Here is a 20,299-nt window from a genome sequence, read left to right on the forward strand (position 1 = left end):
CATGCACATAAATTTTTAGCCCTGTTCAGACTGCTGTTTCAAGTCGTAATGTTAAACGCCCCTGTGACATTTTGGATTCAATCTGAGTGCACGTAGGCGTAATGGGTGGGGGGGGGGGGGGTCAAAGTGATCCCCACTCTATACCGTCTTCAGAGGTAGTAACAGAGGCTTGACAGAGCGGGCGAAATGGTTTCAGCAGAGCCAGCAGTACAACACTGTGTGTGTGTGTGCATGTCTGACTGTGTGTCTATACGGAGCTCCAACTGTGCCATGCTTCCTCAACACCGACACGCAATGTGAATTCACAGACTGGGACACCAATATTACAACATCACTGAGCTTTGTTAGAGCAATATTGCAGAAAATAAAACAGCATGAAAAGGGCTTTTGACAGCTAAAGAAATACATCTTACTCCCTTATGTACTAAAATGAGTTGGGAGTGATATTTACATTTTAGATTTTAATTTAAATGCACTTAGTTAAATTTGAATGATGTAATGCTTCACACATGACCTAGAATCACTCTGCCAATGTGTGAATCGATTGTAAGTTGAAAAGGAGACCTGGCCTGTCTTTCTCAGCTGACACTAACTACCATAGACTGATTGTTTTAAGAGGATTTGGGTCCATTTACAGGAAAAATATAAATGATGAACCCTCCTGAACCTTGCTTCATTTTGACTTTAATGAATGGCTGGATCCCCATAACGCAGAGTAAACCCAGCAAATAGGATAAAAGGTCATACCAGAAATAAAGGTTACAGACAATGAGGCCTTCTCTGGGTTTTGACAGCCCAATAGCACGGGCATATTGCTAGATAGCTTATATGGCAAGATATCATGTCAGTCAAATACTTGAGCTGTCTGGCTTTCCATTTGCAAATTACTTTAACAGTTCATTTTACAATAAACTACCTCCATGCAGTTTAGCCAAGCTACAGCTCGCTGGCTAATCTACCACAATTGCACACTTTAGTTATGGTTAGCTGACTGGATAGGACATTTTTTTAGCTTGCCTAGTTATTTCAGTAGCAATTTTGATCCATGATACTAACTAGCCAATCTACTAACTTGTTTTATTGTATAAAACATAAAACAACTGGCCAACAAAAAGGATGCTTACCTGTCAGCAGGCGGAAAGATGCCACAACCTTTGACTTATTTGTTACCATTTATGAAGATCTCCATATTGGACCTTTGATAACCTTTGGGTGGTTTACTTTTATTATAAACGTTATATTGAATCTCTGTGGGACAGAAAGTGTTTTGAAAGGCCAGCTGTTCAGGTTATAAAGAATCCATCTTCTCTCTTTAAGTCAACTTTTTTCCACACAGCTTTATTCTTGTGGAAACACCATAAATGCACACAAAAGCCACCTTTGACTTGCATCGAGCCATCAATAGTGACCTACTGCCCTCAGTCGTAACAATACTTGATCCACTTTCCCACTTTAAGTCTATTGGTTTGCAACAAAGTAGGATGTACCCAGCTGGCTGCAATGCATATATCACCACAATTACCCTCTTGAGCCGTACTAATGGCTACCCATTTAATGGAGTGAACACCCACACTTAATGAGAGGTCCTTATCTGAACTGCTTTAAGCGTATGTAGGCGCCACCATCATATAAAGAACAGGGATTTGTGTAGGATGAGACTCAACTCTTGCTGGATGAAACTACAAATAATGAATCACATAATAAATCTTGACAAAAAGACTGAGATGTATTTTCAGTATGTGTGACTGATGACAAAGCCTTTTCTGTCTGTCAGGAGAGCGAATAACAGCGCTCACCAAAACAGCGGTATGCTGTAGCTTCTTCAAATACAAAGGCCACATGACAGGCATGACTCACAGGCCACCGCATGAGAGTGACTTCAGCTCGTATTCCTTTAATGGTTCAAAAGAAACTTCCCTTGCTTACGGAACTAGCCATATCTCCAGGGATGAAACATTGGTGGAGCGTCTCAAACAGTCCTTCAATCAATGCCCTTTTTCATGAAACGGCATGCAATGGTGTGTTAACACAATATGGAGCCATTAAAAATCATTTGTGAAGCTGCAATAGCCCAGAGGTAGATTTTCATGGGTGAATAGGTCTTACCCAGGTCCACACATACCTCAGTGGAAATGTTACACTAAATGTCACATCATATGATGATGCAGTGAATGATGCTCCTGAACTCTAAATGGACTAAGCCCTTTCCAATGTGCTACTGCAATTCTCGTTTATAGCAGTGGGAAATTCACCACTACACTACTCTTAATATTTATGGAAAAATTGATCGTTTCTCACCTCACAAGAGTACAGAAAAGCAACCTTTTATTTCTCGTGGGAAAACAGTCATTCAGGTATGTTGCAGTAAACACTTATAGCTGCTTTTTTTAACCTGTTTTTCAGTCTAGTTCAGTAACCTTTCGATGAAACCTGACCTAAAGAGGCGGCTGATGTCACTACCCTTTGGTAGTGTCGGTCCTCTCTCAAACAGAAAGTCGGAGGTTTGATCCCCAGCTCCTGCAGCCACATGTCTGATGTGTTCTTGGGAAAGACACTTAACCACAAGTTGCTCCCGCTGCTTCGTCAGAGGAATATGAATGTGTAGAAATGGGATTAGTTAGTACTGATGGCCACTTTACATAACAACCGCTGCCATCAATGTATGTAATAGTCGGAAATTGGTAGGTTTAACCTGCAGTGTAAAAGACTGGAAAATGGCTATACAAGTCCAGTGGGATTAATAAACAAATATTAAAGCTTAGCTATTAAAGCTACAACTCACATCTACCATGTCTATCTCCTTTTATCCATGATTTACAGAACAGTTGTGTTTGCAAAATGTCCCTCCTGAATCCAAAATAAATAAAGGGTCGCTGATAATTCATCGGACTGCATCAACATGGTGTGAAAGCAGGGCCAATATATCCAGGCTTTATTCAATGTGTAAAATATACCCAGGCCTCCATTCAATGGGTAAGATATACCCAGTCTTTTAGGACTATAAATAATCTGTCATGAAGTATGAATGTGTGCTAAACAGTAATCGATCCAAAAGATTGACATTTGTGTGTGGCAAAGTCAAATGAGAATGATTGTTACTTAGAATAAAGTGAGACCGCTCAGGGATAACAAAGTAATGGGCTTGTGTGCTGTGAAGTGAGCAAATATGATTTGTTTTGTGAGAGATGGCTTCCTGATTGTTCTGTCGACTGGATGTCTGTCACCTAAGAAGCTTAATCAGATTTCCACTCTCTTCTCCCTCTCTTCATTACTCTCCCCCACTCTCTCAACTCAAGTGAAAAACATTCCCTGCTGCTTCCCCCGAGACACCAAGAGCATACTAGTCACTTCAATTCAGATTGGGCCTGTAACCTTACAAACCATTCTAGAGCAGAGAGAGTGAGAGATTTTTATTTTACATTGATTCAAATTCAATCATCTGGAATGAATCCATCCTTGACTCTCAGAAGCATTTCTTTTGTTCCTTGTGTTTCATTATTACAAGGAGCTAAATGACGCATATGACTGTCAGACATAACTGTCTGTAGTTTGTTTCAGAGAGGCATTTATTCAAGGAAGAACAAAGTGTAGATGAAACACTGACTTTCAATTGAGGGGAATTTGAAGTAATGTCAAGTAATGTAAAAAGACAATGGTGCCAGGTTTGGTTTAATACAACAGCAAACTCTCTTTCTGTAGATTTTTTGTCAGAAACACTTGAGAAAAGCGACTGATGTACCCATTCACAGTGAAACCAATATTTAAAAAATGATCTCTTCTATCATGACATTATGCAATCTGAACTCATAGTTCAAGTATTTTTTTATTAGTATTAACAGTGGCTTATAGTTAAAAGAATCACCATGCACTAAAGGTAGACCTACCTGCTCCTTCTTCATGTGTCATTAAAGTAATCACTGTAAACACAAAATAACGTAATCATTCTTAAAGGTTTCATTCCACAGCCGCTCACTTTAATGGCCTGTAATGGTTCCCATTTCAAGAAATCCTGTTGTTTGTATACAGTCTTACAAAAGGAATACAGCTCTGGCTGGTATTGAAAATGGTGTCATTAACTAGTTGATGGTAATGGGTGTAAATGCTCTCTCTAACCTTGCTTTTTCTCTCTCTTGATAGTTACCAGCCTGCCACAGAGCACCACCCTATCACATACTGTTGCGTCCCAGAGCCTAGTGATGTCACCAGGAGGTGTGGCAAGTGATAATAGTGTCACGCTGACACTGGCTGATGCCCAGGGTATCCTGGATGGAGTCACTCTAAATCTCAATACACAGGTAAAACAGATCCATAGTACACACAAACTAACATGTAGCATTTATTTTTAGCCAATTATTGGAATCATGATATTTTTTAAAGGTCACATATTAAAGTTTAAATAAGTCTCACATGTCCCAAAAACACATCTGTGAAGATTTTTGAAAGCGGCAGTAGCTCAGTCCATAGGGACTTGGGTTTGGAACCGTAGGGTCGCCGGCTGAAGTCCGCATGCGGACTATAATATGGAAGTTGGTCTGGTAGCTGGAGAGGTGCCAGATCACTTCCTGAGTACTGCAGAGGTGCCCTTGACCCTCAAATGCTCTGGTAGCATTGTGTAGAAGCCCGACTCTGACATCTCTCCACTAATGCATGTCCACAGATCCTGTTTGTGCATGTGTGTAATACGGGTCTATGTGTGTAAGAAGCATGTCTCTCTATAACAGAGTGTAAACACAGAATCCCTCTCAGGGTTTACTAAAGTATATAAAATTCAAATAAAAAAATTCACCCACAGCGGGTTACCGCCCTTTGTGATGTCACATTTGGAAAATCTCCAAGACAGCCTGTTTCACATTTTTCTGAAAAGTGGAGCAGGCAAAAGACATACAGGGTTATCTCATAATGTATTTATAAAGTTTATTTTTCATCATCTATAACCTTTAAAGTCTATTTAATTCTCAAGATGGCTGGACTCTATAAGTTGACATAATCAATCAATCAATCAATTTTTATTTGTATAGCGTCAACTCATAACAAGTGTTATCTCGAGACACTTTACAAGAAGCAGGTAAAATACCTTACTCTTTGTCTGTTAACATTACAAAAGAGCAGGTAAAAAGACCTTACTTATTGTTATGTTACAAAAAGCAGGTAAAAGACCTTACTTATTGTTATGTTACAAAAAGCAGGTAAAAGACCTTACTTATTGTTATGTTACAAAAAGCAGGTAAAAGACCTTACTTATTGTTATGTTACAAAAAGCAGGTAAAAAGACCTTACTTATTGTTATGTTACAAAAAGCAGGTAAAAAGACCTTACTCATTGTTATGTTACAAAAAGCAGGTAAAAAGACCTTACTTATTTCTATGTTACAAAGATCCAGCCTATATAATAATGTGAGTGTCTTTAAATCTTTAGGGTCCAGGATTTCCTGCAGTGCTGAATGACTCTGGTCTAACAGGACAGCCAGCCGGCTCAGGCCAGCAGGTCATACTGGTCAGCCACCATCCTCAGTCCACAAACGGAGTGTCTGACAATGGATACAACGTGAGTGTGTTCTTCTTGTATTGTGAAATGTAAGATATCCAGGCGTTAAGTATCTTTCAAACAAATGAGGGGTTACACATCTCTGACTTTCTGCTTAAGATGACATCACAATGAACCCAGGAATCTGCTGCGATGGAAAGCTTATTTTAAGAAAATGTCTGCCAATTAACTTTTATGCTGACATGAATGGATTGAGAGGTAAGAAGATAAAATATTAGTGCTGTCAATGTGAAAGCATTCCCACATGTGATTGATTCTAGAGACCTTAATGTGTTAATTACTTTTAAACACAAATTAGTTGTGACATTCCTCATTCACGTTGATTACCTTTTAAAGAACAAATGGGGGTAACAAATCCTGATGCAGACTCCGCTGGGATTTTTTTTTTTGTATCAATCAGAAAAAGATGAGAACGGCGTTTAAGACTCAAGCCTTTCTTTTTTTTCTGTTACTGTGAACGTACAAATAATAAGCATCATTAACACACAGATTCCTGTCATGTAATGTAAGAGTCCTCAACACATTCACCGTCATATACTCACAGATCACATCTCAAGATCAAGTCAGTCTCAGGGTCAGGGTGTGGAGACGTAGTTTATTCACTGTGATGCGTTTAGTCCGACTTCAAATCTGTCACTTGAGAAGATAGTGAACAGATATGCAGGTTTTAAAAAGAGACTCATCTGTTGCACTGGGGAATCCATTCATTGTCTTTTATTCTCAGGCAGTAATGGCAGGCTCAACATTGTGCATATGCATTCAAGTTGGCTTAAACTGTACAAAGTGTTAATGTAGTTGATGCCGTAGAGTGATGCTGTGTTTGCATCCATGATGTTGTGTAAGAGGGGCTTCCACATGCATCATGGTGTGCACGATTAGCTGGGAAGATCCAGAGGTTGGCCTGGGCCTCATTTGAAATCTGATATGCCCTGAAATCACAAATCATCTATTTGGGCTCTTCTGCAACAGGCTGCTTCAAATCGTTCTTTGCATTTGGAGTATTTAGCCTTTTTAAAAGTAGATAAGGATATTTTAATATTGTGATTACTCACCATACATTTTTTAAATTGATTGACAGCTCAAAGAAACATACAATAAACTAATAATCTAAAAAAAGAGGGTATTATTGAGATGTACAGAATTAGTTGACATTTTGCCTAAATTAAGTGAAGATTGGTCTCCAGAAACTTTGGTTGTGTGTTTGAATTTGACGTATTATACCGATAATACAGATAGTTTCACTGCTTTTGTAGGTGTGAGATTTTGTGTTCATTTTTAAATCTGTTCTTTTTTGTTTCTGTGATCTAGATCACGGTTGAGGGCCATAAGGGCGGGAAGTCTGGCCACACAGAGGTTGATAATCGGAACCAGTGTTACTACTGCAGCGAGGCATTTGAGAGCGTCAACACACTGCGACGCCACTGTAGGCAAGCTCACGGCAAGGATCGCTGTCACGTCTGCAGCCTCTGTAACAAGGCCTTCAAGAGAGCTACACACCTGAAGGTAACAACTCTCGTTCAAGCGTGTATGGGAATGTTCAATTTAACTGCTTTTAAACGTTTAGTGATGGATTTTATTGAATGCAGCATCTTCTGTTTTAGCAATTTATTTAAGGACTTGTTTCAGATTGCATATGAATGAATAAAAGTAATAGGTTCTCTGAAGCTTTTATGGAAACTGTAACTCAACAATCTCAGCACAAACATTATCTTAAGTCATCGTGTCCTCCGCTTCAGGCTGGGAAAAAAAAACGCTAGATTGAAGGAGCCAGTGAGAGATGGGATACCATTAACAAAATGTGTCTCACCATTTGAGGCAAAAATAAGAGTAATTCATCGAGTGGCATTTGAGATGTCGGAGTGTCACTCCCCGCATCAAAAAACACTTAAAGTGAGAGGTATTTTGCAGCTGACGTGGGGAGAGGAGCACAGGTACTTTTCTTTACTCACGATCCTCATGATGTGGGTGAGACACTCCAGCACGTAAATGCCAGGGCTCTCAGACCAGAGCAGGGATGATGAGGAGCAAAAGGGCTTATATAAAAGCTCTTTCCCAACTATATGCCATATTTCCATGAAAAGACATTGTGCCACAGGCTTTTCTCAGCAGTACTTTCACACTGAATATGAAGGAGGCTTGGAATAGGTGGGTGTTACAGTCTGAATGACCGAGCTTCATCCTCTCCGAGTCCCCTGGGTGCTCATTAGTTTACAATAAGAGCTCAGATGTTGTTTTTAGATCATTTTAAAGGCACCGTGTAGTGGAAGATACATTAAGACGGCTGTTGTTTTTCACTTGTCCAGTTCTTAGATAATAATCTTTTTCTGATTAATGACAGCGAGAAAACCTAGTTATATGACTTTTTAATTTGAGGAAAGTTTTTAGATTGATTGCAGGCATTTCTGCTGGCAGATATTACCAGATCAGTTAGGGAACATCAGGAGACTTTCACACAGGCCGGGGATAAACTGAACTTTATATGGTATGACCCTGATAACATGAAATGGATATGTGTAACATGCCAATGCAGTGACCATCATCTTTATGTCTGTGGAGGTTCTCAGTCATCCAGGTCATGGTCATTCAAAGTTTAATCCAAAAACAACTGGACTTGTTTGAAGCTCTTGAAGACGTTTTACCTCATGCTAATCAAGCTTTGAATCCTCGTCGAAAGGGATAAAATGCTAACTCATTTCAAGGATTAAGGACTTATTTTTAAATCACTAATTAAAGTTGAAGACAATAAAACATTGTAAGGTGTGACCAATCTAATCTTTTCAGCCATTTTGAAAACATTGCATAAAGACTCTCAAATTGAAATAGCTGCAACAAATTAGAACTACAAACATCACTATTTAACCTGCTAAATCTCATCTGTTAAAGCTGTACACAGAGTGATTAGAGACTGATCAAAGGCTACTGATATGTAGCTTGATATTTAGCAGACACCTGATGTGTTCAATAGCCACAAAGCTACCTAGCATGTTTCACAAAAGTTGTTGCTTTAAGTTAAGCTACTGCTCTATCTTGATATTCAGTCAACACACATCATGTCTTGTAGTAAGAAAGCTATTCAGCATTCATAGAAGTTGTTCTTTGTGATGAAATAACCTTTAATGAACGGGAGCATGGTAAGTGAAGCAGAGATGCACTGAGCAGTGAAAACTCTTTTCATTTTTGTTAGTGTGTTTGAAAGTTTTTCTGTTTTTCTCAAACTAACCCAGGGCGCTTTTAATTAACCGAGACTCTTAAATGACCCCAAAACAGCCTCCAAAGTCTTCTATCTCCTTATAGGCTTGATGCAATTACTACACAAGCATCGGCATGTTTGATATCAACAAACTTTTTATTTATGCCTTTGTTTCCATATCCTGTGTGCCTGTCTGCTTTTTTATAATCATCAGTATTCTGGTGATCTCTTCCGTTCCTTCAGTCTTTCATAAATGTGACACAGTAAACAAAGTTTCATCAGCATTTATCATCCTCTCTCTTTCTATAAAATCCCAGTGCGTGTTCACTGCAGCTGTGAGACTTTGAGGTGAAACGTGACCCGACTTTGAATTCTGGAAGGTTTTGTTGTTGACAGTGTCAGTTGACAGTTTGACTTTAAAGAGTCATTTCAGATTTTGGATGCTTCACTTTTCTCCAGATCCTTTAGTGTAACCTGTACGGTGGCCGGTAGGTGCAAAGGCTCGGCACACGGCTGACACGGCTACATTAAGACAAACTGGCAGCATATTCAGAAACGTGGCAAACGCAAACATCCAAAACGAATGAACGGCTGAAACGTGCTGCTGAAGTCGAAACAACTGCAGTTACTGCCAAACTTGCTGCAAATACATAAACAGAACCCTGAATCATTCTTAATTATGAAGCTAAATTACCATCAAGCTTTTCCTATTTATTTTCTAGTATTAACTTATTACATATATGTCATAAATGTTTTGTTTATACAGGAAATTCAGGAAGTCATTCTCATCAGATATGTTTGTTTATGTTATCTGTGTATGTAAAGAAAGTCTTAAATATCTGGATAGATCAGTCTCAAGAATGTGGTGTTGGTGGTGAAATGTGTTGTTGCATTGTTGTTGAAGTTTGCGTTCTATTGATTTAGCATTTCCCAAGGATCACAGCATTTGATTATTAATAACAGTAAGCACATAAAGAAAGGATTCAAGATGACACAGAGTCGGATCAAAGCCTCCTTAAAGATCATTGTTAGAGTGGCCAGACCAACAAGAGTCCATGTGATATGTGCTTTAATCTATTTGTCAAATTCTCAGAGTGGAACAGACAGATCATCAATCTCTAGATATGGGACTTTACTACACTTTAAACTCCATAAAATACTTTATTTTTTAAATTCTGTCTACAGGAACATGAGCGAGTTCACCAGCCGGGCCCGTCACCCAGCTCCCAGAAACCCAGAGTCTTCAACTGCTCCTCCTGCGTCAAAGCCTTCGCCAAGCGCAGCCAGCTGGAGAGACACAACCGGACACATACAGGTACGAGGATGATGGAGCAAACTCTCACAGTGATGACAAAAAAAATGTTGAAATAGTCTTAGCATGATCTGATATCATCTTTAGAGCCCCAAACTTTTTTGTGTGTGAAAGCTCCTGTGAGGAGGTTTTAGCTGGTTATGGAACAGACTGATATTAATATTGATTCCTGTTTATGAGCTACAAAAGAAAACAAGACTATTAGCATCAAAACTGACTGATTTGTGATTTTGACTGAACTATTAATGTGTGAAAACACTACCTCGGAGTAGGTGTCAGAGAGATTTGTTTGAGTGTTAAAAGCAGGATGAGAATTTTTGTTGAAAAAAAAAAGAAATAAGAGGTTTTTCTTTGTCCACTGTGGAGCACCAAGATCGATACAAACCAAAAGTTCCTCAAGTTTCCTTAAAGTAAATCAGTATTCATATACAAAATCATATGAATAGTTTTATATAATTTACATTTAGTAACACAATTCTGATCATCAGTATTATGTTGTCAAACTTCTGAAATGTGTATTTTATCATTCTTACAATAATGTCTATTATTCAAGTTTTAAAATGTCACTTCGGCGACAGTGGTGAGAGGAAGTGTTTGTGTTGTCCTGTTCTTGTCTCATCTTGTTCTGTGACTGTTTGGAAATGTTATACGCTGCTATCTTCTAACTGTGCTGTTTGTCCTTTTAACATTGACCTTTCCTTTCAGCCCCCCCTAAAGGCTTCTGTCTTTTGCCAGACCGTCGTTGTAAATAAGAATCTCTCTATTAAAGGCTTTATATGTGATTTTTTGATCCAGCAGATGTCGCCCTTGAGCACCAGCATGAAACCAAAACAACTCACATTGTTGTGTTAGCATGCTAATGCTAGTGATCTTTATTATGCTCGTATCTTCACACTGCATGTAAATTTACCTGAAATGAGCGTGATCTAGAAACACAGTTAAACAGTGAGTACAGTATGTTATTCTTCTTTTCTCTAGTCCCTCAATTAAACAACTTTTATACGTGAGGGGAGGAGTCAGCCGCCGTCCCGACGATGTAAACAAACTGAAGATAGGACTCTGAAAACTCTGAAAACATCACAGACAGTGGGACTCCGGTGTTACACCCATTGTAGACAGTCATGACTCACAGAGTTATTTTCAGAGGATATACTTGATTTATATTACATTTAAGTGATAAAAAGTCTTATAAAGTCGCATATAAAGTCTTTAATGACCTGCCTGGTTAAATAAAGGTAAAATAAAATAAATAAATAAAATTATCTGGGGTAGGCTTAGGCAGCAAGTCTTCAAACTTTGCACAAACATCCACTGTGAAATAAGGATGAGCTGACTTCATTTCAATAGTCAAAGGTCAGAGTCACTATGGCCTGAACTTGGTCCTATTCTTGGGAACATGTTATATAAGCAACGCTTGAAGGGGTTTTCATAACATATGTTTTTTTTTTTTCAAACCATCAAAGAGGAGGACAAAAGTCTCTCAGTGTGAACCTGTTGGTCCTGATGTTGTGAGATGGGTCTACGGACAATAACCCGCAGAGACACACAGAGTAATGGGGACTTTTTCTGTTCCTATATATGATTTCAGCGTGACCTTTCCTGTTTAATGTCAGCCTACTTATCCCATTGTTTTGATTTGTTTAAGGGTAATGTCATTTTTCTAATATTTATACTACATATATATAATAGATATATATCCCCTGACACCATAATAACCACAGCTTCACTGTCAGCCTGTGGGAAACACAGTCGGATGTGAATGCCTGGAGGGAATAGTTTCAAATTCAGCACAAATATCTTCTTGGATTGATTCAATTTTCCAGATCAACGGTCAAGGTCACTGGGAGCCCTCTGTGGGAACCATTCTGCATCTTTGTGTGCTGCTGTGTGGAAATACACTGAGGCGTAACTCTAGTTTATTTAACGGTGTGACTCCATCAGTGGTCACCATCAGATGTTTAAATTTCTCTCTAGATTTAGCAGGCTTTTAGAATCCCTTAGAGACTTTTATTTCTGGGGTAAAAAATCCTGAGGGGAAAGTGTGAAATGAGTTTGTGCTTTAATTTCTTCAATTATCAAACCATTTATTTCTCTATTAATTTCATTTTCTTCTATTTATTCTAAAGATCATTTCTTTCCATAATTACTTTTTTGGTTTGTACAAGAGTGAGACCTTCAGGTCTCTATAGTAACCTGGCTCCTTGTGTTATTTCAGGACAGCAGTCTTGTTTCCAGCATGCATGTGCCGTATCATCACACTGTGAAGATTTAGACGGATGTGTGAATGAAGAGAAACAATTGGTTACCATGGAAACATGTTGAATTCTGCAGAATGCTCAGACAGCTATGTAAACATTCTGTATCATGCATGAATGTGACATCAGCCACATACTGTTGTATGTCTGAAATACAACAATGAATACCAACATGTTCAGAGAAACCTTTTGGGCGGGCAAGATAAAGACTTTTGAAATCAGTTTGCTCCACTTTCAGGGCACAAAGTGTTTTCTGAAATAACAATCTATATTGTTAAAAAAAATCTTTATTTTCACATCAAATGAGCATTGAGTTGTAACAACATGTTTAATGTGTCTACATAAACAAAGACTCCTGGCCCTTAAAAGAAGGGAATATGAAATGAGGAAGCTGCACCAGTGATTTGATATCTATTGGCTATCGGCTCCTCCGGCCAGACTCAGGTCATTCTCTCATGCAGACACGGCTAATAAGCAGGGGAGAGGCCTTGAATGCATCATCTTGCTGTTTAATCCCAAACACCCGACATGATTATCAGGTCTCACTTTACATAAAGAAACGGTTCTTTTGGCCTATTTCCATTTAAATGGACTGATTTTAATACTGTTTGAGAGATTCTGAATTTACATTGTGTGTCATCTCCTCTCCTCAAGGCATCAGGGCTTTTTTTCTTCCTGTTATTCAGTTCTTCTATTGGAGACTCATCACAAAGGTTTAAGGACAAACCCATCCATCCCTGTTCCTTTTCTACATGTTTCACTGTTCGTTGCTGCTCTTTGAGAATGAAAAGACAAGTCTTGAAAAGGGAGAGTGACGGTTGTTATCCAGCCAAAGATGGCGTATTAAACAGGAGCCTTTCTTGGTTGTTTATCTTAGATCATTTAATATGTGCACAGAGTTGTTTAAAGGTGACTTACTGTTACATTAAAAGTTATCAAAGATTTATTTTGACATTTTTAATAATCAGCTTATTAACATAAACTTCCTTTAGAGAATAAAATTAGACTATTTTTATAAGTTTATATTATTATTATACTGACATCCAACTGCAGAGGTAGGTACTTCTTACAGGACAAAGCCTGACAGCATTTATAATTAGATAATTAATTATAAAAATGGTAAATGGATTTGAGCAACTTGGGGTTAAGTCTCTTGCTCAAGGACACATTGGAGCTGGGGATTGAACCCCCAACCTTCCGGTTGAAAGACCACCAACTCTACCACTGAGTCACAGCTGCCCTTAAACTATTTCCTCTTGATAAATGCAGAAAATTGAACCCACACATCAATAAGTAATACGAAAGAAACAGGAAATAGGCAGAAAGAGTTCAAAGAGAACTCGAGGCGTTAGAGTGTTGAAGTGGATTTGCACATAAAACTTAAATTGCACGACAAAAGGTAGTTCTCAACAGTATCAGAAGAGACATCATGCACAAAATGGATTCACAATTTCCTAAAAGCGCCACATTCAGGACTTGGTGGATTCCCCGCCTCTCCTAAATGATATGTCAGGGAAAAGTCAGCAGCAGACTTTGACAACTGAACTAGGGTACGGCTGTGAAGTAGAGCAGAAAAGATGAGTAAAAGAAATCAAATTACGTCTCTGGTTCCACCTTCAAACACTGAAGTATTTGCTTCTTCCCTCCGTCCTCTTTGCAAATAAATAGAATTGATTTGGGTCTGGACTTGCTCGTCAAACAAAACAGGGCCGTGAAGGACATCACCTTGGAGTCTGAGACGTTATGAAAGGCATAAAAAGGAAATCGTTTCACACTGAAAATGTTGGTTGCAGCCCTACTTTCAAGAGATTTTAACAGAGCATGTTGTCCTTGCGGCTGTTTCTGCCAGGATTTACAAAACTATATAGAAATCCCCTTGAACATTACCATGTTTATTAATGTTAACATTTTGAAAATACTGGAAGTTCTTGAGGAAGATGTTGTATTTCAGTGTTTGCAATGGATGACTAGTCCCTTATCTGTACCATTTGATTTTGTTCTCAGTGTCCAGATACACACAAAGTATGTATCTCTATCTGTGTGTGCATACTGGTAAAAAGAAAGTTTCTCATTCTCATTTAGCATCAGTGTTTGGTTCATTTTCAAATCATCCTGACTAGAACCTTTCATATTAACAATATGTACTAAACACTGATTTTTAAATGTCAGAGCACAAATGAACACAGAGTGCATTATGTACAGCTGGGGATGTGTGTGAACATGTGGGACGACTGCAGAGCACTTTTCATTTAAAATCATTGAATAAATGAAAGCACAATCATGTTTATCCTTATTTGGAGCTCATGACATGTACAGCTCTGACAGCATAGTAGTTTTTTTTTTTTATTTGAAGTTGTCCTATCACATATAGTCTAATAATTCAGTCATGTTCTTTGGAATATATAAAATACAACTTTGATAATCACAGTAAATCTGACAGCACCGTTTAAATGCACAAGACATCTGAGTGCAGCAGCATTCTCTTCTCATGTGTCCGTTGGTTTGTGTGCTTTTTGTTGCAGGCGAGCGTCCTTTCAAGTGCACTCAGTGTGATAAGGCCTTCAACCAGAAGAGCGCTCTGCAGGTCCACATGGTCAAACACACTGGAAAGAAGCCCTTCAAGTGTGAGGTTTGCAGCATCAGATTCACCCAGAAGAGCAACATGAAACACCACATGAAGAGAGCGCACGGCTACGGTGAGCAGCATCACACTAATTCACACACCGACCAAAACCCTGGGTTGCTGTTTGTGCAGCCGGAGGAAGAAAATTACATGAATGCTGTTTTTTTTTTCATCTTTGTCAGCTTAGTTCTCCATATAAGTAGGCCTCTCATTGTCAAGTTTTGTATCTGTTGCTCCTTTGATGCTTTTCCATCACAAATATGCATGCACACACAATCCTCTCTCATAGACTCTTTAATATTCTGGAGCAACAAAAAAAAAACGACTTCAAATGACTTCTTCCACTTGAGGCTGACAGCACAGTTTTATTTTTGATATGAGCACACACATATCCTGGATGTAAAGTCATTATGTCTCCCAGACAGCCTTTGTTAAGGTTTAGGCTGAAGCCCCCCCTTTGCTTTCCTGTTGTCATTCAAAAGTCCTTGTAGACCTGTAGACATATGATTCCAGTTCAGATAATGTCTGAGAAATGTGTGCAATACTTTTTGTTGAAACTTCTGTTAAGTCATTTAGTTTCAAATAGCAATATGATTCAAAAAGCAACCACACCTACTAAATGGACTTGAATGGTAAATGAGCTTGTATGGATATATATAGGAGCTGGGGATCTAATTCCTGACCTTTACTTACCACTACTTTTACTAAGGCTGTGGTCAAAAGAACAATAAGGCAATGCATCGTCATTGTTCTCCTCGTCAATACATGCGTTGATGCAGATATCACAGAATCCATATGGCCGCAGAGCTGTGATGACAGTTTTGAAAGACACAGCGTCTATGGTGCAGTTCACAATAAAGCAGATAGGCGGCAGTAGAAGCCAAACTACATGATGCAGCGCATGTTTCAAATTTAAAAAAGACTAGCATGGATGAGAAACTTTTATCACTGCCAGCACAACTGAAAGCAAAGATTATGGGAACACCTCAGATGTTTGCAAACACCAGGAAGTGGAGGTTGGACACAAGTCATGCAATATTCAACCAACCTTCATCTAGTCGCTAGTTGTGCTAGCTAGACTCACTACACAGGGCCTGTGTGTGCCGCCCTAACCAGCACTGAATGACACATTGAAGTCATGATTTCCAGCAGCTTCTAAACGAGCTCACAAGATGACAAAAGCACTATGCTCTATGCTCTATGGTATTTGTGTAAAGATGTTCTCCAGTACAGCAGAGATGATAAGGAAGGCTTCAGACAGCTGATTAAAGAGTGGGAGCCACGCTGTGTAATCCCAGCTCGTTTTTGATTCATTACAGAAACTACAGGAAAAGCTAAAGGACGTTCTTTCAAATACATGTGGTCTCATAGTCGAGTGAAACCAGAATATTTTTGTTTCATCAAAAAAAAGAGAAAGAGACGACAGACAGGGCTTTTTCAATTTGAATAAATTAAGAATGTTTGCATTCATTAATGCTCTGGTATTATGAATATCTAGCTCCTCCGAGGACCTGAATTTTAAATTGTAGGAGCTTTAAAACTCTGCCTTTGCTGTTATTCTCGATAAAAAGGAACAGCTAATGTATTCTGTGTAGGACATGGACATTATAACAAAATCAACAAGTATCACCTATCTTGGCCTCTGTATCGGGATACGTATAGTATCATGAAGTTGAGGGGAAAAGCCCAGCCGTAGAACCTATTCAACTTTCAGTATGAAGAGTGAATTTGTTTTTCACATCTCTGATCAGACAAATGGAGAGGACAGATCTCACAGTAAGAGCTCCCTCAATGCGACCGAAATACTCAAGTGGGATTGAAAAGAGAAAAAAACACCTACTTGTGTTTGTAATCTAAGTCTGGCTGCTTTTCTGAAGCAACCATGCAAAGATTTCCATTTACACCTTTTACACCAAAAGCAGGAAACAGGTTGAAGCCTCTCTGGGAACATGTGGGCAAGGAAAAACTTCAAATGCTGGAGAAAAGGTTCAGTATATTACATGATGGCGCCTCAGAAATGGTCTTGTGTTGCAAAGGTTTTTTAAAGTATGGCAGGAGTTTGAATTATTACGCATATGCAATGCATATGTACGGCAAAACTAGCAACATAATTTCTCTGCAGTAGCTAATATCACCACCACTTTGGTTCACACTGATGTATGAGATTATGTACAGGTGGGGATGTTTTCTTTGTGCCATCAGCTGGTCAAATTTCTTAACTCATCCTGGAAAATGTCTCAAAATCTTTAAATTGGATTCGTAGGACATTTTATGCAGACAGTGATGGCTCACAGAGAACGAGTTACATTTCCCATTACTTTTCAATCTGGTTACAAAAGGGGCGCAGGTAGCCTAGTGGTTAGTGTGTACGCCCCATTTACAGAAGCTGTAGTCCTCCAAGGGGGCGGCCCTGGGTTCAAACCCGACCTGTGGCTCCTTTCCCGCATGTCATTTCCCACTCACTCTCTCTCCCCGATTTCTGACTCTACTGACTCTATATAAAGGCATAAAAAGCCCCCCCACTCCCTAAACATTCTTTTTTTAATTGCACATAAACTTCAACATCATTTAGATGAAGGCATCAAAAGTTTTTAAGAACCGTCCTACAGAGCTGCTTGCATATTTGTAGACACTTGTCTCCTCAATGTATGATTTGTGACTCTGAGAATAAATCATGCTGTTCATGTGTTGTGTTTGTAACACAGTGCAGGTTGTTGCGTGGCTTTTAAAATTATTATTCCTCTGGAATATTTCACAGTTTCATGTGATTTCATAGCGTTGGCCTTGACAAGTGTTGACAGGAAAATTAATACAGCTTCACTGCTCAGGATAGTTGCAGAATGTCAAATTGTACTTAAGCTGGAACAGTGCCATCGAAGCAATCTTTTTTATTTTAAGTACATGAAATATCCTCCTGTTCATTCTCCTTCATGCTTCTAGGAGCACACTTATGCTCTATCAAAATAATGAATATGTGTTTCAAGGGTTTCAGCTGCAGAGAAGTAAAATAGCCAAGATAATGAAATGACTCCCACTGTAAAACTGAGTCCAGAGTGTGGCTTGCAGCTGGAGATGAAGCATGTCTGAACCTCTCAGCCTGTGCCAAAGAGACATATTGTTATTTAGTGCTGAATGTACAATGACAGGTGGCTCCTATTCAACACTCACAGTGAGCTTATTCCACATCTGGCATGTCTAATCATGTAGTTTATGTAACAGGCAGAAGAGAAAACTGATAGGAAGTGAGATATTAAAATCAAATGTTGGAGAAGTCAGGAGGAGAAGAAATCGCAATTGGATGACAGCCACAGGCAACTCGAATAGAGTCCCAGCTGCTGGAGCGACTCTGTTAATGTGTGTTAATGGCCTTCTGGTGTATAAACAAAGTGATTAGTAAATGTCAAACAGGGCTTACTGAATGTGATTCATGCAAACTTTTTCACACTCTTCTTTTTTCTCTTTCTCTCTTCAGGTCAGGTCCACGATGTGTCCATGGGGGAGGAAGAAACGGCCACACAGGTGGAAGTAACAGCTGACCTTGACCTGGAAGTGGTTCCTGAGTCATCAGAACACTGGCACAATGTCTTCCCCTGAACACAAACCACACGAGTCATACATCGATATGATGCCGTGCCAAAACACTTTCCTCCCCTCAAAGGTTTATCTGGTTAGAAAAAAGATGGATGTTACTGAAGTTCTGCTCCTCTGTAAATGGAGGGGTTTCACCCCCAGCAGCAGTCCCTTGTTGTTGATCTAAGCTGTGGAGTTAGGGGGATCTGGTTCCCTGTGATTGGCTTAATGACATTAATCTGTTTTGCTGCTGTCAGTCGGTCATGAATATGGTGACCTCTGGAGAGTTTGGACTTAATAAACACAATCATCCCATAGACTTCTCTCTTCTGGATGTGCAGGTTATTCCCATGTTGACCCCAATGCAAAGCGAGGAAGCAGTATTCTGAGAGTCTTGTGTTTAACTACTGCAGAGCTACAAACAACTGCACTGTTGTCATTAACTGCTATGTAACACATCAGAACATCATTTTTTAACTGGCCAACCAGATTTGTGGCACTTTTTCTTTTCTTTTTTTTACATATTTATAATGTACATATTTTATTTTGAAGTGAATATCATTTTAAACATGTTACATGTTTGTTCTAGTTCAAAACAGAGCCAGAATGTTTGTACCAAACATGTTAAGCAACAAGCATGTTGCAGTGAGGCTTGTGAGTGAATATGTAAGCACTGTATTTGTTTTTCATATCAATGAGACCCACAGCAGCAACATTTGTACTGTGATCCATTCTGTAAATATGTGTAGTTAGATTCGATATATTTTCTGATGAACCAGCGTGACATGAATTTATTTGGAAATATGTAATTTGAGCATAATATTGCATTTGTTATAAGGCCGTGCCAATGTACAGAAGTAAGCAGTTTTTTGCTCTTTTTTTGCAGCTGTATTTTCTATTGTCCATAATGAAGTAAGAAGATTAAAGTAATTTTTCTACTAATTTAAAGTTTCATATCAGTCTTTAAGGATTTCTCCTCTAATTGGAGAAGAGTTTCACACTTTTGAAAATGTGTTGATTCACTTCCATGCTGAGTAGGATTCATACACATCTTATGTCTGCATCAAAAGTTCCCTTTGGAGAGTTTTCATAAGTACAAATATCTTTTGAAGAAGATGCATCCCAAGATCCCATCATATTCACACTGAGTTTTTGTTGTCCTGTACCCTTAGCAGAGAAACAGCCCCAAAGCATAATGTTTACCCCTCCATACTTGACAGTGGGGATGTTGTTCTTGGGTTGGAATTCAGCATTTCTCTCCCTCCAAACACAACAACTGGAGTTTATGCTGAAGAGTTGAATTTGGTCTCATCTGACCACATCACCTTCTCCCAAGCCTTTTCTGAATCATTTAGGTGTTCATTGACAAACTTCAGACGGGCCTGTACATGTGCCTTCTTGAGCAGGGGGACCTTGCAGGCACCGAAGGATTTCAATCCATTACGGCACAGTGTGTTTCCAATGGTTTTCTTGGTGACTGTGGTCCTAGCTGCCTTGAGATCATTACAAAGCTCCTCCCGTGTAGTTCTGGGCTGATCCCTCACCCTTCTCATGATCATCCTTACCCCACGAGGCGAGATCTTGCATGGAGCTCCAGACAGAGGGCGATTGATGGTTATTTTATATTTCTTCCATTTTCTTATAATTGCACCAACAGTTTCTACTTCTCACCAAGCTTCTTGCTGATGGTCTTGTAGCCCAGTCCAGCATTTTGCAGGTCTACAATCGTGTCCCTGATGTCCTTTGAAAGGTCTTTTAAAGTTCTTTGGTCTTACCCATGGTGGTGGAGTGGTTGTAAAGGAAGA

The 20,299-nt window shown here is 39.1% G+C and overlaps 1 protein-coding gene across 1 annotated transcript in view; it reads left to right on the top strand.

Annotated features, from left to right (window-relative positions):
* LOC132984342 (zinc finger protein 236-like) overlaps nucleotides 1–19,436 on the top strand; it is a 64,865-nt gene extending 45,429 nt beyond the window's left edge. Inside the window, exons 27-32 of the mRNA XM_061051140.1 lie at nucleotides 4,138–4,295; nucleotides 5,416–5,544; nucleotides 6,853–7,047; nucleotides 9,920–10,049; nucleotides 14,824–14,997; nucleotides 18,397–19,436. Coding sequence (XP_060907123.1) covers nucleotides 4,138–4,295; nucleotides 5,416–5,544; nucleotides 6,853–7,047; nucleotides 9,920–10,049; nucleotides 14,824–14,997; nucleotides 18,397–18,518 — 908 coding nt within the window. The 3' untranslated portion in view covers nucleotides 18,519–19,436. The remainder of the gene's footprint in view (nucleotides 1–4,137; nucleotides 4,296–5,415; nucleotides 5,545–6,852; nucleotides 7,048–9,919; nucleotides 10,050–14,823; nucleotides 14,998–18,396) is intronic.
* The last annotated feature ends 863 nt before the right edge of the window (nucleotides 19,437–20,299 follow it).

The sequence above is a fragment of the Labrus mixtus genome, chromosome 11 (genome assembly GCF_963584025.1).
Source record: "Labrus mixtus chromosome 11, fLabMix1.1, whole genome shotgun sequence".
Classification (NCBI taxonomy): Eukaryota; Metazoa; Chordata; class Actinopteri; order Labriformes; family Labridae; genus Labrus; species Labrus mixtus.